Source organism: Spea bombifrons, chromosome 9 (genome assembly GCF_027358695.1).
Source record: "Spea bombifrons isolate aSpeBom1 chromosome 9, aSpeBom1.2.pri, whole genome shotgun sequence".
Lineage (NCBI taxonomy): Eukaryota > Metazoa > Chordata > Amphibia > Anura > Pelobatidae > Spea > Spea bombifrons.
This window is the reverse complement of record NC_071095.1, coordinates 28,929,773-28,954,896: the sequence shown is the minus strand read 5'-3', so window position 1 is coordinate 28,954,896 and position 25,124 is coordinate 28,929,773. Positions and strand designations below refer to the sequence as shown.

General features: G+C 41.6%; 1 protein-coding gene across 2 annotated transcripts in view; it reads left to right on the top strand.

Moving 5' to 3' along the window:
* The window catches only part of PRKD1 (protein kinase D1), an 86,399-nt gene that overhangs the window by 34,820 nt on the left and 26,455 nt on the right, over positions 1-25,124 (top strand). The window contains exons 3-17 of one of the 2 annotated variants that reach the window (XR_008355478.1): positions 843-974; positions 1,118-1,278; positions 5,629-5,917; positions 6,224-6,428; positions 6,509-6,632; positions 7,308-7,385; positions 7,754-8,027; positions 8,432-8,484; positions 9,141-9,213; positions 9,763-9,869; positions 10,220-10,381; positions 10,527-10,625; positions 10,758-11,025; positions 11,822-11,907; positions 14,820-15,817. Coding sequence is in view for 1 of the 2 variants with exons in the window: in XM_053474845.1 (XP_053330820.1) it covers positions 843-974; positions 1,118-1,278; positions 5,629-5,917; positions 6,224-6,428; positions 6,509-6,632; positions 7,308-7,385; positions 7,754-8,027; positions 8,432-8,484; positions 9,141-9,213; positions 9,763-9,869; positions 10,220-10,381; positions 10,527-10,625; positions 10,758-11,025; positions 11,822-11,907; positions 14,820-15,023 (2,315 nt within the window). In the remaining variant the exon portion in view is untranslated. Of the gene's footprint in view, positions 1-842; positions 975-1,117; positions 1,279-5,628; positions 5,918-6,223; positions 6,429-6,508; positions 6,633-7,307; positions 7,386-7,753; positions 8,028-8,431; positions 8,485-9,140; positions 9,214-9,762; positions 9,870-10,219; positions 10,382-10,526; positions 10,626-10,757; positions 11,026-11,821; positions 11,908-14,819; positions 16,188-25,124 lie in introns of those variants that run through there. The other variant, XM_053474845.1, reaches the window with a different exon arrangement.

The window sequence follows — 25,124 nt, the reverse complement described above, 5'->3', positions numbered from 1 at the left end:
GACTCCCAGTGAAGACCATCATGGGCGTCCAGGTTGGCCATTGACTAGCACAGTGCCTAGGGGCTACATTTCAACGTGGCACAGCTGTGATGCCCTTCAGTGATGTAAAAGAATTCACCTTTTACAGACTGGCATGCATTCTTTAGTTATTAGAGGTAGGAAGTGGTGGTTCTCTCTCACGGTTCTCCTTCTCGGGCTTTTTCTTCTGAAACCAGGAAATATAAATGTCTTTAATCTTTTTCGTATTGCGTAGCACTCCCGTTGAAGTTGTTGAATTGCACATACGCCCACATTAGTGTTCACATAGTATGCAAGCGATTGACTAGAATAGGCCTTCTACTGCGTCTACAAGAAGCGTACTGAGACCGTAGAGTCAACTGGGAGTTCAATGAAACAATAGTCCTATTTTCTAACCCCAGTAACTGTGGAGTGCCTGTGCCAATTTGCATGCAGTGAAATGCATTAAAGTCCATGCAAAATGAACATATGTGTATGAGAAAACAGGACTGGGGTAGAACCTTAACGGGGATTACTGCAAAGGGAATCTTTCAACAGGCTTATAAACCTAATGACATTGCAGCAATAATCATTGTGTAAGTTTTTTGGAACCTAATGGCCTGAAAGCTATTACTGCCACTTATTTCCCTGGTGCTTTAATATCCCTAGTTATCTGTCATTGGATTGGATCATCCCTGTGTTATAATATCTGACTGTAAATCACGTATGGCATGTAAACAAAATACTACATAGACAGTCATTCCAACCTCGTCTAGTGGGTAGAAAGTCAGTTAGGATGTAATATGGGGTCTAAACGTCATTTCTTTTTCTTGCTTTAATTTCAGCTTCAGCCACTTTTGAAGATTTCCAGATCCGCCCGCACTCTCTGTACGTTCATTCGTACCGGGCGCCGGCGTTCTGTGACCATTGTGGAGAGATGCTGTGGGGACTTGTGAGGCAAGGGCTTAAGTGTGAGGGTGAGTGTCAACTCAACCTTATTCAGATTTAACCCAACGAACATGAATGTACCATCAACCACTTATTTGTCAGAATAATTTTTCAGGATATTGTTACTAATTTTAACAAATGTTGAGTACATGTGCACGTTCTTTCTCTTAAGGCTGTGGTCTCAACTACCACAAGAGATGCGCCTTCAAAATACCGAACAATTGCAGTGGCGTCCGTAAGCGAAGGCTGTCCAACGTCTCACTCCCAGGCCTATCAAGCATCCGCACGGTGTCATCGGAGACCTTCTCATCATACTCTGAGGAGCCATTACTGGTATGGCGATGGTGGGATACATGAAATGTTTTGGTGGTACTTTGCCCATATGCACCAAAAACTATGGCTCATACCATTCCTGTCCTGTAGTTCAACAATCTGAGTGTAGCAGTGACTTTGGAGCAGACTGAGGACCTAAATTAAGTCAAAATGTCACAGTGACTCTCAAATGGCAAAAACACTTTTTTTTAGATGCAGAAGGTCATTAGAGCTTAGGAAAGCGTCAGATGAGCTGGTACCTTCGTAACTATGTATATGACCTTTAGCTACATTGTCTTTTCTCAATCCTGACTTTACAGTAGGCTCGGTTTCTTTACTTTTGTTTTCAAAACACTAAACTTTTTTCTCTCCCCTCACGCTGCATTGTTCTCAGTCTCCTCTCAGTCCCAGCTACGAGGTATGTGATGTGCATGCATGTGGTTTTCCAGTCCCTGCTAATCTTCCTTACATGCTTCTTTACTGGTGCCTCTGCCGGGGTTTAAACCTATAGCTAGTTAATGTTCTTAGAGAATAGTAAACGGCTGCATGAGCTACGCTTAAGGCCATGTACAAGTTGGTACATTCTCCAAATCATAATAATAAAAAGATCCTTCAGAGGTTTGTATTAATTCCTTCTGTCTGTGCAGGCTGCAGTGTTAGCCCTGGTTAGCTGCAGTTGACATAATGTTGTCATTGTAGATTTTATAAAGCATTGAGTGCTGTAGTCTGTAGACTTTTGCATCAATTGCACGGTTTGGTTTGAATTAGGGAAATTATGGGAAAATATGTTAAAGGTTTTTAGGAGGTTTATCACTATATATTAAGTGATAACACTGCTTGTCCTAATCTAGGCATCTATGAATAGGTTACCTTATCCTAAAACATGTATAGGTTTCCCCATCTTAAGTGTCAGCTGTTACTAAGGCTGTCACCTAAATGCAACTAGAGCAAAATACAGCGTAGGACCAGCCTCTCGAGGGGGGAATGTTTCCTGTCCCCGGCACTCGACGGGTTAAAAATAACACACATCTGTCCCTTGGGCCTCCAGATGGCTACAGTGGCTTATACATATTATATGTATGAAATCCCCCCTCTAACAAAATATATGCAGTGTCTCATTCTTCCCCTAAAGCACACTGTTTAAAATAGAGGTCAATGAGTTCATTCATGCTGCTCATCTTACCAGAGATGTTTACTGGTTTAAAAAGATCCACCCCTGGACTGTTCCATTATCTAAAACCATGCTTCCAAAATCTCTTGATATCGAGTCCCCCAGGGGGGAAGATGATGTGGCACGCATGGCACGCTCCATTTTTTTGACATTTTTAGTAATAGGGAAACGTTGCATGGGATAGGCATACAGCTATCCTGAATCTAAGACGAGACAAACGACTAATGAGTAGTAAGGATTAAGGTCTGCGTTTCACGAGCAGTGGGCGACTGGATGGGCCGAATGGGTCTCTAATGCTGGCAAATTTAGTTTCAGTGGTGAGAGAAGAGCCATCGGCTTTTCTGAGTTTTCCTAGAAATCCCGGGCATCTGAAACAAAGCTTGCTTCTGGTTACAAATTATGTTGTGTGTGTTTTTAAGGATTCATGGATGGGCTGTGTAAAGACACCATGTCTAGCCACATGGTGAACATTGAATGGACGTTGAATAGTTCACTATGTTCAACAAGGACAAAGTGAAGTATTTATAAAGTGGGTTTATTGTTTAAAATGCTTAATATAAAGAGTAAAATACTCGGTTTGTGTTTTTTTTTTTTTTGTGCTGCGGACACAGGACATTTTAGTACCATTTGTGTGAATCAAATCTAGAATATTAAATTCTAATATTTTTAGATTAGCGTTACTATAACACACATGGAGAGCTAAGATCATGTCGCTGCAATATTCTTAATATTTTTATGTAATGAATAGCCAAGCCCCGGTATTGCAGCGTGATTTAAATAAAGCTTTTAGTGCTCTTAGCTGGAGGAAAATGAAAGCGGTCCTTTTTCGGCTGGCAGATTTAAAGTAAGGCAGGCTCGGGCTATCAGTTTAATTAATCATTGCTTCTATTAGCTTTCAGCACAGGCCCCTAGGTAAGTTTTTGTCTGGAACCTGAATCGGGATGCATCATGTGAAGAAGGCTTAGTTGAAAATGCATCGTGTTTGCAGAGACCTTTATATTGCCAACGGATTTGATGTATCTCTGGAAACACTTTGCATCCTCCATCAATGTCATTACCTTCACACAGGCTCGGCGTGCTCCACCAATATGAGTTTCACAAAGCCAGCTCGCTCTCATAATCTGCTTGTATCTGCACTCACCACATTATCCATCATAGATTGTGTGCTTTCCTTCGTATCCTGTGTCATTGTGTCTTTCGGACAGTGTTCATTGCCACGTCACACTCCATGCACTTTGTGCTAACCTTAATCATGCGCTAACCTTTGAGTAGCTCCACACTGTCTTGCACCCTATGCTAAGTTTACTGTGTGTCTATAATGTTGCTTTCCTGTGCTAACCTTACAGTGCCTGCACGTTCTCTGCTTCCCATACTGTCCTGTGCTAACCTCACTCTCTACATTCTGTTCACCCGGTGCTAACCTTGTGTGAACTTTCTCTGCTTACCGTATTCATCTTGTGCACATTCTATTCATACAAACTTTAGTGTCTTTGCACACTCCATTCATTGTGTGTTAATGTTAGTGTGTCTTTACACTTATTTGTGTCCTATATTAAACTGTATATCGACACTTTCTCCATCAATGTTCTAACTTTAGTGTCTTTGCTGCTCTATTCACCCCATGCTAACCTTAATGTCGCTTGCACACTCTATTCTGTGCCTACATAGAGTGCCTGCATTTTCTGCCTCCGTTATTCCCGATAACGTGTGCACCCTTCGATTCTCTTTTGCGTGTCGGCGCATGCTCACTGCATGATGTGTGTCCATAGTCTGCTAACTTTGTGTCTTGCTTGCTTGCTTTTCACAGCTCCACTGCTGGTGTGTTCTGTACTGCTGTTGTCTTCTGTATGTATCTGCGCACGTTCGGTTTTCCCCGTGTATGCAGACTCGGAGAGATTAGTGCAGGATAATGTGTGTCCAGAAACCCGGAGATTAGTGCCAGGGGGCTCTGTGTAAAGAAGAGAAGGTCAGGCTCTTTCCAGCACACATTGCTGTTTGATTTGGCTCGTGTTTAGTTCCTCTCGCTGGCTAAGCTCCAGGCTGCACCTCGCGCATCGCAACACGGCATCCTTTCTGGGTTTCCTGGATGCACAAAAGTCTTTTAATCCTTTGCTGCCAGACAGATTGCTGCCCCCCCTACCCATCCTGTGTTGTATTATCTCTCTTAACCCATTATCTGCAGCATTGCATGACATCAGTTGGTAACAGGTGAGTGACAGCATAGCTAAAGATGTGACCTTAAACAGGTGAAATCACGTTACGTTCTTTAACTCATTCTGGGTTTTTTCTCTAAATTCAGTTACATGTAAACTTCATTTATCTCTGTATGTACGCTTTCTCATTAATAAGTGCTCATAATAAACTATCGGCAGTGAAGAGGTTATGACATCTCATTGAGCTCCCCATCAGCAGCGGTTTCCATCATGTAATCTGGTTTTAGCAATCATTTCCTGGAGCGGTTCCAACCAGGGCTCCGTCTGGAACAGAAATCCTTTGGAAATAGCCCACAGCCCAGCCTTTACGGCGAGATGGACAGACTCTGGTCCTCTTTCCACCAGGCTGATCCACACGGAAGATGTCCTGTCTGTCTCAGCGCATTGGTTTTATCCAATGCTTATCCAACGCGATTTTTTTGTTAAGTTAGCTTTCTGATGTTACAGATATTTTGTGCTGGATGAATGCACTGCTCCACACAGGGGAAAAAAAGACAGAGCTTATTGTAATAGAATATGTAATATCACTCAAATAGGCTTTATAATCTAAACTGCAGAATACTCGCACAAAAAAAAGCATTTTGCTGTCTGGTACAAGCAAATACGTGAACAGCCAGAGAGCCCGTTAATCTTTACTTATTTTTGATGATCATGTGGCACTTTAATCAGATCTATTCTCTGTTGTAGTACATTTATATATAGTGCCACATCTATGTGAAGAACTGTAAAAAGTCAAAAAAACAACCTCTGATACATTTATCAGTCCTTTTGGTAATCTTTAATCTGTGCACTTTCATTGGATAATCTTTTGGAAGATTAACCCTCTCCTGCCACGAGTAACCTGTTGTCATTGAATGAAGAGTGGCCAATGTCCACAACCATTATCTACAAAAATGGGTACCATTGGTCTGGGTGCCATGCTTTGAAACCAGATGTCTCCAACCTCACGTGACTAAAGGGATTTAATGTGCTTTATTAAACTTACAGCAAAAGTCTCCATCAGAGGCCTGCGTGGGACGGGAGAAAAGATTCAGCACCACTTCATACTCAGGCCGACCCATACAGCTGGACAAGATCCTCATGTCCAAAGTGAAAGTGCCTCACACGTTTGTCATCCACTCCTACACCCGGCCGACCATGTGCCAGTACTGCAAGAAGCTGCTGAAAGGGCTCTTCCGACAAGGCCTTCAGTGCAAGGACTGCAAATTCAACTGCCACAAGCGATGTGCCCCCAAGGTTCCTCACAACTGCCTGGGAGAGGTTGCAGCCAACGGAGGTATGAGAATGTCCATGAACGTGGTCCATCATCTTGCTTCTGTAGCTAGATCAATATGGAGCTTTAGTGCACGTACATGTCATGAATTAAATTTACGACAGTTTGTCTATACACAATTCCTATAATTACCCAGAGTATGAGTAATTCTAGTTTGTTACTGAGGGTTAAGAAGTCTAGAATGATCTGCTATAAGAATAAAATAGCACCACATAACACACATTTTATGTAACCAAAAGTACCGCTCACCTACAATGTAGAGTAAAATGTATCTATTTTCTTCGAATTGATCTTTAACTCCCTCAACAGATTTATTGAGTCCCGGAGCAGAGTCTGATGTGGTGATGGAGGAAGGAAGTGATGACAATGAGAGCGACCGGAGCAGTAGGTTAATGGAAGACATGGAAGAGTCTCTTACCCCAGACCCTGAGAACTCCTTGACCGGGTGCCGTGCGGAGAATGGGGACATGCAAGACGCTGACCAGGATCAGGACACGTCCGACCGCATGATCAGGTGTGATCATGTTAGCCGTCACTCAGGGAGTGCATTTAAAAAGGAAAAGCTGCTCTTAATTATCATGTTTTCCCTTTCAGTCCTTCAGCTAGTAACAACATTCCCTTGATGAGAGTGGTTCAATCTGTCAAACACACAAAAAGGAAAAGCAGTAGTGTCATGAAAGAAGGCTGGATGGTGCATTACACTAGCAAAGATACCATGGTAAGAAGGAAGGGCTACTCCTGCTTTGTACATTGTATGCCCTGAGCCTCTGGAGTCACCGGTGATTCTTGTCATTAATCTATTAACATGCTAACATTAACCCACACTGTTTTTCTGTAAGTTAAACTGTTAAGAATCATCTTTTGAAGGGTGGCACACAGAATTGGTAAATAAAAACCCCAATTACATTTTGAAAACAGAATAAACCCAAGAGTAAATGGAGTGCTTACTTGAAGCTGATACTTTTTGTTTGACCATCTTAGAAAAAGAAAATGAATAAGGATAAGTTGCTTCCACGCGCAAATGCATAGATGGGATTTATTTAAGATCCCTTGTTGTGATCTTGGTAAAAATGTCTGTGCATCACTTTAAACAAATAGCTTTTAAATGCCATTTGGGGCAATAAAAATAACAATGACTTCTACTGACAAAGCCAGTCACTAGGCAAGTGGCCACACAAAAAATGTAATACCAAATATTTTTATCCTGTATAGCAACTAGCTGGAGAGTGTTTCTAACCTTGTTAATTTAGTATTTTAATAATGCTAAAACAGAAGTGTTGTATTTTTTGTTTTGTTTTTACCGCTATGAAAATGTTCCAATTCTAGTTTGTTCTCCTGGCTGTCAAGAGTCCTTATGTATAGTCTGAGTCTCTACATTTGTTTTAACCAACAGAGAAAAAGACATTATTGGAGATTGGACAGCAAGTGTATAACCCTGTTTCAGAACGATACTGGAAGCAAATACTATAAGGTAATAAAAGCACCACAGACTTGAATCTTTGTTAAATGGCGGTGTGAGCATGTTTACGAGACAGAGACCGGTGGACTCCTGGGCGCATCTCTGTTTCATAGAATGTGTAACAAAGCACAATGTCACAGCAGTCTAACATGAGAAAAACATCTCTTGCCACCATCTGTGAAGATGCAAATTATTAAAATCCATTTTATAATTTTGCACTACTAAGAGAGGTGTGCAAAAATAATTGTCTTCTGAGACTTAATATATCGCCCTTCAGATCATACGAAGAAGTTATTGATCCTTCACTACTAAAACATGTGACTTGGTCCCTCGTCTGCACTGTTCTCACATCTGGGCTCTCCCTCCCCCCTATCTGACAGGAAATCCCCCTTTCGGAAATATTATCCCTGGAGCCAGCCAGTAACCTGTCCTTACTACCCCCTGGTGCTAACCCTCACTGCTTTGAAATAACCACAGCCAACATTGTATACTATGTTGGGGAGAACCTGCCTGTGCAGATGGCCCCGGAACAAGGAAACGGGGTTCAGACTACAGGAGCTGGGCTTGAGGTGGCACGAATGTGGGAGATAGCGATTCAGCACGCTTTGATGCCTGTCAATCCAAAGGGAGCCAATGGAGGATGCAGCCAGCACCGTACGTTCAGATTTTTATCATGTTTTTAGTGCTATTGAATTAAAGGTGCCTGTGTGTTGGCCATTATTAGGAATGAGATCATAATGCCATTCATTAATGGTATCCTAAAGTCTTTTACTCACAAGTGCTTCTGCACGTCACGTGCGCCTTTTGCTTGGCTAAACAGTTAAACGTGGAACCCAACAGCCTGTATCTAGGCTTATATGATCAACATTATACAAGGTCAGCTTATGTTGCTGATGTACATTGGTTATGTTTGGTTTAAGGCATGTGTCCAGTTAATGGCCCTTCATATAAGTTCTATTGCATCAGTATCTTTAATGTTTAAGGCCACTAATGGCAAAAACGGTTTGCACTCTATGGCTTTTATATGATTGATGTTGTTACTTGTCTTCTCTCTATAGGGGATGTATCCATCAGCATTTCTGTATCCAACTGCCAGGTGCAGGAGAACGTGGTAAGAATGGTCAATTATTATGCAAGTGCCTGTGATAGATTCCATGGTTTGTGTGGGCATCTCTATGGTTTTATATATCAAAGCATAATAACGATCAGTTGATAACTTTCATTGGTCCAACATAGAAAAAGGTGGAAAATTGCAGAGGTATATTCTTCAGATGGCCCACTGAGTTCTTGAAAGCTTACAGAACTTTTTCTGTGTTGACCCAATAAAAAGTATTAACTTTGACTAAAGTCCAAACCATGGAGTGGGGGTACTTTGCAGCATTTATCCTTGGATATCATGCAATATCTAGTTATTTCCCATTACTTATATTATGGGTAACCAGCAGTGTTTGGGGATTTTCCACTACGCAGCTAAGAAAATGTCATGGCAGCGTGCACTGTTAACTGCCACTGGGTCAGTTACTTGTATAATATAGAAGTTCTGGCTGATTACTATTAAATAACTGGAATACTGAATTCACAAAATGGGACTTGTTATGACACAAAGCGCAGCTCATTTCTACATGAAAGGCACACATTTAATATCGTTTGGAGTGAGAATCTGTCTTTCCAATAGCACTGCTCTTCTAGAAGTAGACTGAGTAGATGCCATGTCAACCGCCTACAAGATAATCTAGTTAATTGAGACTCCATTTATTTTCCCTACAGGATATTAGCTCTGTTTATCAAATATTTCCAGATGAGGTGCTTGGGTCTGGCCAGTTTGGCATTGTGTATGGAGGTAAGTCTCATGGTTGGTATAGATGAACCTTGTTATAGCAGTCTGTCAATTATTTTATGGTATGCAGTGCTTGATTTAGTCTGCAGCAGCATCTTACATTGAACGTGGATTGGGTAAAGGCAAGGCTTGTCAAATATAGAAACATGGGACCATGCAGACCCATCTAGTCGGTCCATAATTTCTGTGTATGGACTCAAACCTTAATCCGTCTTGGTCTTGTCTTAGTTTCAGGATAGACATATGCTTATCCTGGCCATGTTTAAAGTCCATTAACCTCTGCTACTTCTGCTGGAAGGCTTAACAAGTAATCTACCACAATCAATGTCAAAATGGGCAATATGGATCTAGCTGTATTGCTCCAAGAAAAGATCAACTGAACATAGAATAACATGTAGAATCACTGAAGGTTTTTAAGACATCAGAGGTCGCTTCACTCTTTGGTTTTTACCCAAATACAAGGTATCACCTTTTTGGTTAACAATATTCCTCAGTATCGGTCTATCTGCTCATCTGGCCAATGTTTCTTAATGTGTGTTCTGGTTCCTCCAGGGAAACACAGAAAGACCGGAAGAGACGTGGCCATAAAGATTATCGACAAGTTGCGTTTCCCGACCAAGCAGGAAAGCCAGCTACGTAACGAGGTTGCCATTTTACAGGTATCTTAATTACACCCTCTGACTAAAATGCTTGCAAAACATTATTCCCCTTTTTAATTAAGCGCATGGAGAGGAAACCATTGTGTTCTCTGGAATATTTGAGTCGCCTGCCTTTCCTATGATGCTTTGTACTTGTATTCCTCATACCAACAGTTTTGTTGTTGTGTCTTTCAATGTCATTTGAATTACTTTGCGGTTTAGTATGCTAAATAATCCTGATTATGGTGCTTAGAGACTTTATACAACTATACCTTATTAGGTTGACCAGCGTGAGTGTTCGAGTTAATATAGTGTGCATAGTTTATGTAATTCCATGTTAGACAATCTCTTTTGTATGTTACTTTTTCCAGAATTTACATCACCCTGGGGTGGTGAACCTAGAGTGTATGTTTGAGACACCAGAGCGGGTTTTTGTGGTGATGGAGAAGTTGCACGGAGACATGCTTGAGATGATCCTTTCTAGTGAGAAGGGACGGTTACCTGAGCGCATTACTAAATTTCTGGTCACGCAGGTAAGCGGTGAAATGGGAAAGACTGGAAATTTGGATACTAAAGTCCCTGACGGAAGTTGTATTGAGTCAGTCGTGTGACTGACATCATCTGCTCTCCTTTTTTAACACAATTTCCTGATTTCTATCTTTTCTTATTGTCTTGTAGATTTTGGTTGCACTTCGTCATCTTCATTTCAAGAACATCGTCCATTGTGACCTGAAGCCAGAGAATGTCCTCCTTGCTTCTTCTGATCCTTTCCCACAGGTGAGATTTGTCACATGACATCATAAAAGTACAATAAGAACCCAGCACCTTTTATTTCATTTTAACCCTAGTTTGACCTGAGCAAGGAACAAGGATTACACAGTGGCCGCAAATTGTATTTGTGTATTTCAGGTTAAGCTGTGTGACTTCGGCTTTGCTCGTATCATTGGAGAGAAGTCGTTCCGTCGTTCAGTGGTGGGGACGCCCGCTTATCTGGCACCAGAGGTGCTAAGAAATCGTGGTTATAACAGGTCACTGGACATGTGGTCCGTGGGGGTAATAATCTATGTGAGCCTCAGCGGAACGTTCCCCTTCAACGAGGATGAGGATATCCACGACCAGATTCAGAATGCAGCTTTTATGTACCCACCAAACCCCTGGAGAGAGACCTCTCCTGACGGTGAGTGGGTTTTTTCCAAGCTATCCCTTCAGTGCCCCTGAATAAATTAAGGTACAAAAGAGTTTCTTTGGCAGCAAGTATTTAATAGCTTTATACTGCGGGTGGGTGATTGAAAGGGTAGCTTCAATTACATAACCAGAAAGTCATATCCAACATAAGACATCCCTAAGATGTCTGTTCTTAAAGGAATCTTGAAAATATGGCCCCAGCCATTCCCACCTAAAATATGTGCTCCGCACTTTTTTCTTCCACCTCACCAAGCGAGCACACTTGGAATGGCTTCACATTCAGAGTAAGGACGGGACTCGCCAACATTTCTATTTGTTGTGACTACTGTACACATTTGTGTATATACAGTACCTGAAAGCACTCTGGCTTTTTAACCAGGACGCAGAGTAGTTTATCCCAGCAGAGATTTGTATAATTGACTTTTCTACAGTCCCTGCAAGGAGAGATACAACAAGCCCCAAGGGCGCAATCTATGCAGTAAATGGAACACGTTTCCACTCAGTCATCATTGAAAAGACTTCATTGCAATGTGAATGTGGATTGCCCTTGGTCAGGGCAAGAACAGCATTGTAGTTAAATATATCACTGATTATGCATCTCAAGAGCATACTGTTAGTGTAATTGCATTCAAGTCAACAAATTACAGGTAAACTCAGCATATGCCTGATACGTTCTCCTGTGAACTAGAGTTCAGAGTGTACTCTATGCCTTCGAGTAGTTACCGATTAATCCACCAGGTCTTAGCATTGTTTTTCACAACTGGCCTCAATTACCTGTTTGGTTTTAGCAATCGACCTTATCAACAACTTGCTGCAAGTGAAAATGAGAAAACGTTACAGCGTGGACAAGACCCTTTACCACCCCTGGTTACAGGTAAATCCAAAATAAAATGGCAAAGCAGACATGTTAATATACAACAAGAACGCTTTAGAAAAATATATGTATACCGTATATTCCAGCGTATAAGACGACCCCCAACTTTTCCAGTTAAAATATAGAGTTTGGGCTATACTCGCCGTATAAGACTACCCCTCTACCCAGTATACAACAACCAGCCAATCACGGCAAGCGAAGTGGTTGTTATACAGACATATACATACATACACTGCCCTTACACACACACACACCAGCTTACAAACCCACAAATACCTACACTGCTCTTACACACACCTGACCATACACATACACTGACCATCTCACACCAACATATATACACATACACTGCACTCACACCCCTTTCTCCCCATCTCTTACCTTTCTCATCTTCTTTCTTCCATCCAGTTGTGGGAACGCGAGGTCTGTTATTTCAGACCTCTGCTTTACTGCTCCCTCATCGCTACGCGCCGGCAATTGATACCGAGCGCCGGGACATGGCATCATCCAGGCCCGGACTGGGGCAAAAAATAGGCCCGGGCATTTCAGACTGAGCAGTCCATTTTTTATGAAAAAACATATATGTACATACACATGCATAATACTTGGTCATTCAACATGGGAAGCCTGAAGCCACAATTTAGTGCGACTAATCCTTGAAATAAATAGTATAGAGTAAATAACACAATACCTTATCTTTTCCACTAAATGATTTCAGGGCCTTGAATGTTTTGTTCCCTGAAGTCACTTCAAATTCAGGAGGGTGTTTTATCTCTGGATAAGTAAAAATGAAATAGTTCCTACTGTAAATTAAGGACACAGATAAGCAAACACACACACCAGGACAGGCTTTTCCACACCGACACCAAGACACACACCAGGACAGGCTCTGCCACACTGACACCCAAACACACACCAGGACAGGCTCTGCCACACTGACATCCAAACACACCAAGACAGGCTCTGCCACACCGACATCCAAACACACACCAGGACAGTTAAAGAAAGAAGAAATGGTTCAGCACTCAACTCCCAGGAAGCTGGGAGCTAGCAGGAAAAAGGGCAAAACAAAAACAGGAAGCATAACAAAAATAGCAACGTTTCGGCCAAACAGGGCCTTTTGAGCTTGACAAAGGCCCTGTTTGGCCGAAACGTTGCTTTTTTGTTTTGCTTTCTTTGAATAAAGTAACCTAAGGATTGGAAGCTGATTGGAGTGCTGGGGTTCTTTTCTGTGTTCATACACACACCAGGACAGGCTCTGCCACACCAACACCCAAACACACACACACACACACACACACACACACACACACACGGACAGGCTCTGCCACACTGACACCCGAACACACACATCAGGACAGGCTTTGCCACACTGACACCCAGACGCACACACCAGGACAGGCTCTGTCGCACCGACACCCAAACACACACACCAGGACAGGCTCTGTCACACCAACACCCATACACAAACACACACTAGGACAGGCTCTGCCACACCGACACACACACACACACACCAGGACAGGCTCTGCCACACCGACACCCATACACACACACAACAGGACAGGCTCTGCCACACTGACACCCAATCACAAACACCAGGACAGGCTATGCCACACTGACACCCGCATCCGGAGGGTTTCCACGGACGGTTTCACTCAGCCTGCCTGTGGCATCTTTGCCACCAAAACAGCCTGCCTGTGGCAACTTTGCCACCAAAACAGCCTGCCTGTGGCAACTTTGCCACCAAAACAGCCTGCCTGTGGCAACTTTGCCACCAAAGCAGCCTGCCTGTGGCATCTTTGCCACCCCCTACATATCCATGCTATCACACACACATTCATTCACTCGTTCACAAATATTTATTCACTAATCCACAGATAATCATTCACTCATTCAGATATTCATTCATACATTGATACTCATTAATTCCCTCATTCAGATACTCATTTACATACACTCATTCACAAACATTCATTCACTCACTCCTTCATAGATACTCATTAATTCTCTCTTTCATTCAATCTCACATACTCCATACAGCCTCCCTCACCCCCTTACCTGGACTCATGATGTACGCGCCGCTCGCAGACTTCCACGGATCTGTACAGGGGAAGCAGACGCACAGCAGGGTCATGTGGCGTACGTGACGTACGTCACATGGCTCCGTTCTGTTGGATTCCTGCGTCCCCCTGGCCGTGGAAGGGACGCTGCTCGCGCGTGTCTGCCAGGTAAGTAGCGGGCCCGGTCGCGGTTGCTGCGGGCTTAAGGGGCAGGTGCCCTTTTTGCCCTGCGTTTAGGACGGCCGCATAGGCCCAGTCAGTCCGGTCCTGACTGGGCCTATTTTAAGGTAGGGGCCTGGAGCTGCAGCTCCATTAGCCCCTAAGTCAATCCGGCCCGGCCCACCAGGCAAATGCCCGATGGCCAGTCCGGGCCTGGCGTCATCCCTGCGCTCGGCATCAATAGCCGGCGTGTAGTGATTAGGGAGCACGGAAGCAGAGGTCTGAAGTGCCAGACCTCGAGCTCCCTAATGTTGGGCTAGTTAGAGGGAGGTCGTGATCTCCCCAACCAGCCCTGCTCCCATGGGCCTGAAAACCGGCCCAGGGGAGGTGGCTTTTCCACTCGCCCCTCCCCTAGAGATTCGTGATTCTCCCGTCTGGCTCGGTAAGTAAGTATACCCGGCGTATAAGACGACCCCCACTTTTGAGAAGATTTTCTTGGGTTAAAAAGTCGTTTTATATGCCGGAATATACCAAGTGTGATTTTAAATGACGTGCTACTAAAGCACCTATGGATTTATTATTAAAGGCTGTTATGTTCATCCTAAATCACATAAATATACAAAGGGATTTCAAAACATGGGAAATTATCTAAAGTGTGTGTGTCCTTTTTTTTTTTTACATTTTTTTTAGGACTACCGAACCTGGCTTGATCTGCGTGAACTGGAGTTAAAGATTGGGGAACGTTACATCACTCATGAAAGCGATGACCCACGCTGGGAGCACTATGCGGGAGATCACAGCCTCCAGTATCCCCCTCACCTCCTGGCCCAGTCCTGTAATGAACCGGAGGATGCGGAGATGAGGGCGCTGGAGGAGAGAGTTAGTATTCTCTGATGCTCGCAGGCAGCGTCATAATGTATCTTTACACCATTCTGTGAACAGAACATATGGAAAGAAGGAAATCATTTGGAGGGTTCAGATGTCTACCCAATAGTGTTCATCAACCAGCAATGTAATCCTCAAAAGAAATATGTGGGGATTATCTTGGAATGCTGCTGCATCAGCCCCAAATTCCTTGTGAAAAAGACTAATGAAAACACTCCGTTGGAGTAGTCTGCAAGAAGTCTCCTCTCTTGTACCAAGGGCAATTTCACTGTATGGGCCATGCAGATTACACATCATAAAAACCACTCGATCTCCTCTGTTAGGCTTACGATGTAAGCTCCAGGGGCCTGCAGGGTATTGTGGGTCACATGTAAACAGTCATTTTCAGCAGGACTCATTTTAGCCACATTCTGACCAAAAATAGAATGTTTATACGGATTACCTAATCTGACAGGTGCGCGTACACGCCTTAAATTAAGATAGCATGATTGAGAATGTTTCTCATGAGGTCAAAAGGGAAATGGTCTTTTCAATTTCTTGCAGGTTACTTGAAGCACACATCTTTTGGGGTTTCAAGTTCGCTTTAATGCACAGCAGGCATAATCAGCAGTAACAAAATGTTCCTTTTAGTCCCAAATAGTTTGTCTCTTTCTTTCTTTTTCTTTCTACTCCAGGGGATAATCTGTACGTCATGTCATAGGTAGCTTGCAAGCCTTGTCTTCTGTGTAAAATATCCTGCAGCTGTTAAAATGACCAACGAAGACCGTAGCCTGTGACTAGGACGCCTCGGGCAGGTCAGTGCAGTGAAAATGTGGACCTGGAGGCTTTGTGGAAGGAGGCACATAAGTTAACCCATGTCCCTTGAACTATACAAATGCTACTTTGTTTCGCACTGTGGTGACAACTTACCAAGGACCAAGTGCCCTTCTCCAGGGTCATTAATGAGGTTTCTTTGACCTCTGTTTATTTAGGCCCTTTATTGTTTTTTGTTTTCACTTTCGTTTAAATGTCAAAAAAATAACAAAACAAAAAATGTTACTAATATTTTTTTTGCTAAAGGTCAAATATGTGTTATTTAGCAATGTCTCAGTATGTTCCATATTCTCCTCTTGGCAGTTTTTAGATTATATTCTTACATTTCTATCCTGAATAAAACCAAAATATTATCTATGATATGGTGTGCAATTTTTGAATGCAAAATGATGGTTTTATGTGCATTTGAACATTTGTTGGCTTCATAATGTCATGATGGAGAGTGAGCAGTTAAGCTTTAGTACTGGCGGTGTAAAAGTTGCTCGGAGTCCCTGCATTGCAGGGTCATTTTATTGATGACTGCGGTTCTCAGCGTAATAAATGAGTGATTGTGGAAATGGTTACCTTTTCTGACCGTTTTCATGTTAATTTTATACTATACATCTGATCCCCCTGAAATTCCACTGTTAGGAAAGAATTTGAGGAGATCTTCACATGAGCACAACGGATTCTTTGAGAACATGAGATACACGTGACCGCTGCCATTCCATACCTGATGGGATCGCGATTAACAGTGTTCCAACCAGATGTTTCTGTGTAAGGTAAAAGTCTTGGAGTGGATCTCTGGTACAAGACACGGGACACTTAGATACAATACTTAACGGTGCCTTCAAGGGTGTAACACAGGTACTGGAGGGGGACAAGGCTGCGAAACTTGCCCTAAGCTGCTGCTACTGACATCTGTAGCATAAAGAGGGTGTTGAAATACGACAAAATTGTGTGTATTAGCGCCATAATATATAGGTGAGCGCTCATTAGCACACATGTTACAAGGCACAGCTATTTAAATCCCAAACAGGAGACATATGTGGGGAGTTGCCTCTTGATGCCATTGGCAGGGTGACCTCAGGATATTTGAGTTTATTCACTGAAGGGAGAGTTGTCAGAGTTTACCTCTACCTCTAAGTTAATCCTTCGTTCATTTGTACGAATCTCCAAAACAAAGAATGTTCCCCTTGACAAAACAAACAAAAATATTAAACCTCTGTATATTCGTTAGGATTTGTTCGTTCTTTAATATGGTGCTGGACTCTAACAGGAGGCTACAAAATTACCAGAAACTGGTTAGAGTTGGAAGTGTCAATCATTCAGTGACAGTGTGAGGATCCTTCCCATACTACAAGTAGTGTAAGTACTACTACTGCAGACAATTCACTGGGATGGGGAACATTGTGGAAGTTGTACAACTACTAATAGTTGATTTTATTGTTCTACTGGCACTGCTGCAGAAGGCTTTTTTGTCTTTTATCCTTTTAATAATTTAGGGCTTTTGTGAAAGTTAAAATTAGATGCTATTTCTTGAAGTAGTGTTTTCGTTGATACGCTTAAACTGCCGGCAAATTTTTGTAAAGCACAAATATAGTCTGGATTTCTTCCTAAACCCTAACGTGCCGTTGTAAGTAAATGGTGGGTCCGGGAGGTGACAGAGACATCCCCTCATGAAAAATATTCCTCTTTCATGTTCAACTGAAGAAACCCCTTCAAATGTCATTGGAACTGAAAGACAAGGAAACAAAATGTGTTCTCTGAAAACAAACCAACCCCACAGAGCTTTTGCTGCAGGTAAACATGTGTTTATAAAGTATAATTAAACTAGTGAGATCACTTCTAGGTCTCCTTGCACATTGAATAATGCGGAGCGGGTTCAGCGGTTCTTGCTGGAGATGTACGTCGGTTGCCTGCCTTTGCATTATGGAGTCTATTAGTAGTTAAGCATATCTACATCCACCAGAGGTAGAGGATAAAAATGCCGCCTATAAATTTTGCTAGCAGATGTATAAGTGAAATGTTATCTTAAGAGGGCCATGGCTGATTACTTCAACAAAAGCTAATTGGAGTCAGAAGTTAGAAAACCCGAAGTCCAATTAATGCAACAGGATTGGAGGTGTGTTTTAGAGTTTGACACACACACAAACTTTTTTGAGTTTGCTTTTCTCAAGAAGCATCTGTTGAGAAATCTCAGACCTAAAATTACTGATTTGCATAAAGAGTTAACATTCATCCGTCCAGTTAGACAAATTGTTTATAAATGGAGATGATTTAGTACTGTGGCTCCTCTCTCTAGAAGTGGGTGCCCAGCCAAGATGACTCCAAGGGCACAACGCAGAATGCTCAATGAGGTAAAAAACCAAAGGCATGATTCCTATCCTAGGAACTGGCTGACATCTCTGTTCATGAATCTAACGTGTGCAAAACATTGAACAGGGATGGCGTCCATGGCAGGACACCACAGAGGAAGCCGCTGCTTTCCAAAGAGCACCTTGACAGTCCGCTCCACAGCACTGCTGGGAAATATTTTGTGGACTGATGAAACCAAGGTTGAATGGTTAAGGTAGAACACCCAGCACTGCATATGGCATAAAAAGGGCACGGCATACAAACATGAAAACATCATCCAAATGGTGAAGGAAGCATCACGATTTGGGTCTTCCTCGATGCCTGGACTGTGTGCCATCATGAAGGGGACAATGAATTCCCACGTTTATTCAGGATGATGTCGGGATGTCTCTCCGCCAGCTGAAGCTCAGTAGAGGTTGAGTGATGTTGAGTGATGCAGCAGGACAATGACTGACAAAACTATAATACAGAATGGCTTAAAAAAAAGAAAATCTGCCCACCGTAAGGATGCTTTAAATAGCTGTCCAAGCAGATAGGAGGAAACATTGTTTTGGTTTTGTGAAAGCATGCTTTAATACAAGCCCTTCGATAACTTTATTCAGATATTTTATTTTGTAAAAATACAGGGATAAATGGTCTGTTTATTTCAAAATTTAAGACATTTGTGGCTTAAAAAAGTTTCATCTTCATTCATTTATGCTATGAAAGGTGTTGTTGTGTTGTCTGTCTCCAGAAGCTGGTGTTAAAATCACATGTCATTATGCCTGTGAATAACTCAGCATTTATGCAGATAATGTCACTATTTTGGGATTTGAAACACTTTGTTTTCAGAAAGATTGCAGATAACTATTTTGCATGTTGTTCTGGTGTTTTTTTTTCAATTGAATTAGTCGTCTTTACATCTTTCAAATTTCTCAAGTCCCTTATTTCCATCAATGGGGTTGGTAGCACTTTAAGGCCAATGGCCACCTTTATGAGGTAACCTTTCCACTGAGATTTCAGCTTTTGATGGATCTGGCATTTCTCCTTTTCTAATTAAGTATGGTTGGACGTCCATGTCCATAGTTGCATATTGGCAATGATTCTAAGCTTGTACAGTATCTTCTATATTTTTCACTTTACAGCCTAACCTAGTAGTGAATCTAAGACAAGACCAAGGACTTGTTAAGGTTTGAGTCTTTAAAGCAGGATACAATGGGCAGATAAGATGGCGCAGTGGTTTTATTTCTTGTGGAATTCTGTTTCCTAGAGCCTAGGCTGAGGACCTACGGTGCCTTGTAGGTGATGCTGCTCTGGGCAGGAGAGGCACTCTCCAACAGGAGGAAAGGTCAACTGCATTTTGGTGTGTGAAGATCTGAATACGAGGAGAGCTTGGTTATGTGTTCCTGTGGAAACGTTTGCCCATTCATCCAGTAGAGCATTTGTTAGGTCAGACACTGATGTTGGGTAAGAAGGCCTTGCTCGCAATCTCCGTTCCAGTTCGTCTCCAAAGGGGCCCGATGGAGTTGAGGTCAGGGCTCTGTGAGGTCTGGTCAAGTTCTTCCACACAATCCAACCATGATGGAACTCATGACTTAATATTAGTTTCTTGTTTTGAAAGGCCATGGAGAGTTGTCAGGCTTTTTTAAATTTATTTTAAATAGGTCTGATGCATTTAAAGCAAAATATACTTTTTTTTGTTTGTTTTTTGGTTCTTTTAAATAGGGCTTAAGGTTCATCGGGGACAGACGTTTTTTTTCAGGGGTCTTTCCCCTTACAACAGGACTATCTGGTTGCTATAGAAACTATATTAGAAGCATTGCTTTTTATTTTGACAAGTGTTCATTTTACAGTTTTATATGTGTAACCAGCAGGCTGTGACACCTCTGCTTCCTGGTGTGATCATGTGACAAGATTCTTAAACGTTACGCGGCTAGTGGTACATACGCATACGTCATACGGGTGTGTGCTTCATAAATCTTTAGCTGTATGCCACGATAACCTTGAGTTGTGATCAGTGTAAAAAAAGAAACACATCTAAACACAAACATAAAGTGCTTGTATTGTTTCATCAGACAATGTTTCCTCATGCCTATGTAATTGCCAATGCTATCTGAAGAAGAGACCACCGAGGTTCGGACTATTTAAGTGACTCTACCTCTTTTCCTATGCCGGTCCAAGAAAAGGTATCAACTTTGATCAAAGCCCCCATTTTCTCTTGGGCCAATAAAGCTAGATCCAGTTTCCTTAATTAATTCCAAGTAACAGCTAAGGGAAGGCGGACTAGGAAATCATTTTCTAAATTGCTGGAGTAGAAACACTTAAAAAGACATTCCGGATGCTAAAGAGTCACGAAAAGCGGAATAATTAGCGTGGGAATCCGATAAATGCCCGACATTCCGTGACCGAAGCAGAAAATTTGTATCGTTTTTCAGCTTTTAGATGTCTGACATAGTTTGCCACCTTCTGGCTACATTTTGTATTGCAGGACAAATACATGTTTTGGGCACCATTCCATTGTTTTGTTTTTTTTTTTAATGAAATACTTATGTAAGTTTTGGTGCTAACTTAAAAATTATTAAAAAGATTCCGTCTGACTTATTTCCTTTAGTCGCAGTTCCATTCCAGTTTGACTGCACTGTGGTTGCGTTTACTAAGATACATTGGATACTGCTGAGCCTCACGCAGACTGGGACTTTTGTATGCCCCGTAGTCTGTGCACCCTCGGGCATCAAAGTGAATTGAATATACTGCAAGAAAGTGGATTGTATAACGTGTATAGTCTATACCGTTGTACCAAGGTAGCTCTGTGCTTTCGCCGAACATATGTAAGATATTCAGAGCTGTCCTCCTTATGTAGGCAATTTAGTCGGCTTCGGTGCGGGGCGCCACCTCCATACTTTCTTCTTTGTTGTTATGCGTGAGCAGACCTTCCTGGGCACCTAATACGGAGTAAGACTGTGGTCATATAATTCCAAGATATTGCACGTCGGGCGCAGAAATCTGCAGGGCATGTATTGCGTAGGCTGATCGATCTCAAATTTGGGGACACTCTGATAACGAATCTTGCTGGTGTGCAAACACCTTTGACGCGGAGTCCATGTAAACCTGGCTTCATCAGTTCTAATCCATGAGGCTTTGCTACTAAATCATAATAGCTAAGTGATCACGCAGGACACGTTATTCTGTAACAACGCTCGCTGGTAAATACGGACTGATTTCATATCCAACATGTTATGCACCTCTAGAAAAGTAAATAATTTTAAAACAAATTGTTGAAAATCTAAAATTATACAGATTGCATATGTGATGACAAAGTACAGCCAAAATATCAAAATAGTGCTTTAAATTCTCATATACCACCTGTTTTTAGATTGAGATATAAATATTGCACACATTCTACAGAATATAAATAAATAAATGGGAACCGAGTGTTAAAACCCAACATGCATTAGAAAAAAAACAACTATGGTAGAAATAAGAATAATATAACATGCGTGCCATGGATGCCAAAGAAGCTTGCCTGGGTCATCCAAGTTAATGCAAATGAGTAAAGCGCAAAACACACGTGTGTTACACATGCTACACTATATGGACAAAAGTATTCGGACACCTGATCATTACACTAATATGGACTTTGATGACATCACATTCTAAATACATAGACACTGATATGTAGTTGGTCCCCCCTTTGGTGTTCAATAGGGTTGAGGTCAGGGCTCTGTATGCTGAAGGTACCATACAAAACATTTTGGACAATGCTATGCTTCCAACTTTGTGGAAGGCCCTGTTCTATTCCAGCATGACTGTACCCCAGCTCACATAGCAAGGTCCATAAGGGTTGGGTGGGTTTGGTGTGGAAGAACTTGACTGGCGGCACAGATCCCCGACACAGATCCTCAACGGTTATAGCTCCAAAGGGGGGCCAACTTCATATTAACGTGTGTATTTAGAATGCAATGTCATCAAAGTCCCCTTTGGTGTAATGGTCAGGTGTCCCAATACTTTTGTCTACCCGGCCCTTTGCACGACGTCACATCTGATTAGAGCAAGTGACAGAATACCAAGAAGATGAAGGTGCTTTAAATATAAAACCTTTTTCCTTCAGTTATCAAAGTTGCTGTTCCAGTTTGACAAAACTGTAATTGCACTCTCTAGAATGTTAAACAAATAATTCTTAGCTGATGTGTCATTTTATTCTTTCATCTGAAGGTTTTATCGCATAAAAGCAAAACAGAAACATTTATGAAGCTGTTTTTAGTTTCTATGGCAACAATCTATCAATGCTTTTTTTTTTCTTCTTCAAATGACGATGTAAAATCCCAACAAAATATATGAATGGCGCAAATTTTACTTGGTTAAAACATTATTTCTCGGAAGGGTTTGGACTATTATTATTTATTGTATTATATAGCACCATCAGATTCTGCAGCGCTGTAAAAAAGGGTAGACGGGACATAACAATTAGTATATAACAGAACAAGATGACATGCAGGAACAACAGGGTGAGGAATTATACTAGGAATTATGTTTTTAATACTCTATTTAGTTGTGCAAAGTAAAACATTTAGCAGAGTAGATGGAACAGCAGCATTAAAAATGCCTCTGCTTTCCTCCAAAAACCTGGCTTGCTAATGATAGGGTAAGGTGATTGATTTAATGGAAATTGCAGAGTTCTGAGACAGGTAGAAAATGTATTTAATGTAGAAATTGATGATGATTCCATAAATTACAAAGTATAAACATACAATGTACAGATATATTTTCATCTGTGCTTTGCTGATCATTTTATTGAATTGTAGGTGGAAAGTTCACTTTATAGGCACGTCTTGCGTAAAACAAACATACACTTGTGTTGCCAAACGACAGTATTCATTTGATTAGAAACATGTTGTTACAGAGACACAAGCGTTAGTATGACTATCAAGACTAACCTGTCCCTTGTGATCACTGCTTGCAGAAACGTGCTTTATGCAGCTGATCACAGTCTCCGGGGATCAGTACCTGGTGTGTGTGTGTATATGTATGTGTATGTGTATGTGTATATGTATATATAATATATATATATATATATATATATATATATAATATGAATGCTCTATACAAGTTAGACTGGATAGAGGCATAATGTTATCAGGGGTATATTTTGGCCATGGTTGGCACACTGATGGGCACCAACTTCCAGAACAAATCTTAATTAATGTAGCTGGTTGGGATTGAACTGTCTATAAATCAGGTTGCCAACAATGCTATCACAAAAAAAGTTTACGCCGTACACAGAATAACACATTAAGACACAGTACACACTAAGACAACTTTGGCAGCTCACATCTACAAACACACTGATTTTGCTCATTTGTCTAGATGTATGCTTCACCCATGAAAACAGCTGCTGCTTTATTTTATAATTACATAGTCCAAAAGGAAATATGATATATATTATATAATTATTAGTTATATATGTTAATTATATAGTTTTTGGTTTGCACTGAGCATTTTTTTTTTTTTGGCCGGACTGTAAAAAAAACAAAAAACAAACAAAAAAACACACACAAGGCCAACGCAGATTTTTTTTACATTGTTTTGCTCTCTCTGCTCCAAGCGAAAAACATTCCAATGCATTCACATGTTTTGCATCGCCTGAAGCTAAGTGTATGTTTATGTTCCTTTGTGACCAATTCTCTTTAATCCAACACCGGTTTACTAATCCCACTAATAAAACAAGTTTAGAGAATATCCTAATTCATTGGTTCCCCTGTCAGAAGGGATTGACCTTTAAGGTGATCACGTCAACTATTTGTTCCAGGATGCATATACGTTTCACACGTTGTAGATCTGCACATGTAAGGTAGCGGACTGCAGAATGCGGGATGTATGAACTCGCAGAAAGGAATCATTTGGTTATGTTTTTCATTTTCCAGCCCCAAATCATTGTATCCTTTCTCCTTTCTCGTGATATTTGCTGACTATGAGTGTTCTACAGCCCTGTTAAAGGGATGTCCCAGGCATCAAATACACTCTAAATCATATGATAGCTTCCTTTTAAATTATCATAGTGGCCGCCATATGCATTTTTCAAGCTCTCATTATTTTCCGTACGCGAGATGTTTGGCTGAACATATTTTCTGCCGCTTGTTATACTTACTAAAATTGCAGAGGAGGGTCTACTAAGACCCCGCACAGATGCCCAGAAAGCGCTCCCATTGATTTTAATGGGGTAGTTTTCCTGCTATGGACTGGTTGCAGCTACTCGCTATGGTAAGTACCTTATTTTTTTTCTCATTTTTAAGTAATGCATATTAAAATACGCAGAAAGTATTTGATTATGCATTATTTTGTGAGACTATCAGGGATGTTATACCGTCCCTTTAACGCCGAATACATTCGCATAAAGTAAGGATGATAAATATGTATTAGAGACACAGTCTCGGCATAGTTCTCAGCTCGTCAGCCAGCTATAGTTTTCATGGTTCGTTCTGGTCTCACAGACTAGGAGCAGCATAAGTAATCTAAATTTTCTACCTCGCACGTTTAATAATTCCAACCACAATCCCCAATATTGCTCTTAAACGTATTCCATTCCGTGTTACATCAGTGGTTGCCAGCATGCCAAATAAAACGTGGATCATTGCCGGCTGGCCTTGCCTCGTGGAGATCTGTATCGTCAAAAGGCGAAGAAGTTTGCTGTTACGCTGAAAAGTTTGCCGATGGAAATTGTCATTAGGCGGTTTTTGCAGGGCTTTCCCAGAAGATGGCGCCATTCACAAGGCAATTTATGAGCGATTCGTCGCTTTGGGCCTCGTCGTGCCACAAAGTCTACGGAACTGAATACTATGATCGAACAAAAAATGTTTAACTACAGCAGGATACCACGAACATGCAAAGGTGATATGTTGCCGTTAAAGTTAAAAGTTGTTCAACAGTTGGTATATTGTTGGTTTTGACATACAGAACAAAGCATGTTATTATTTATTGCTTTTA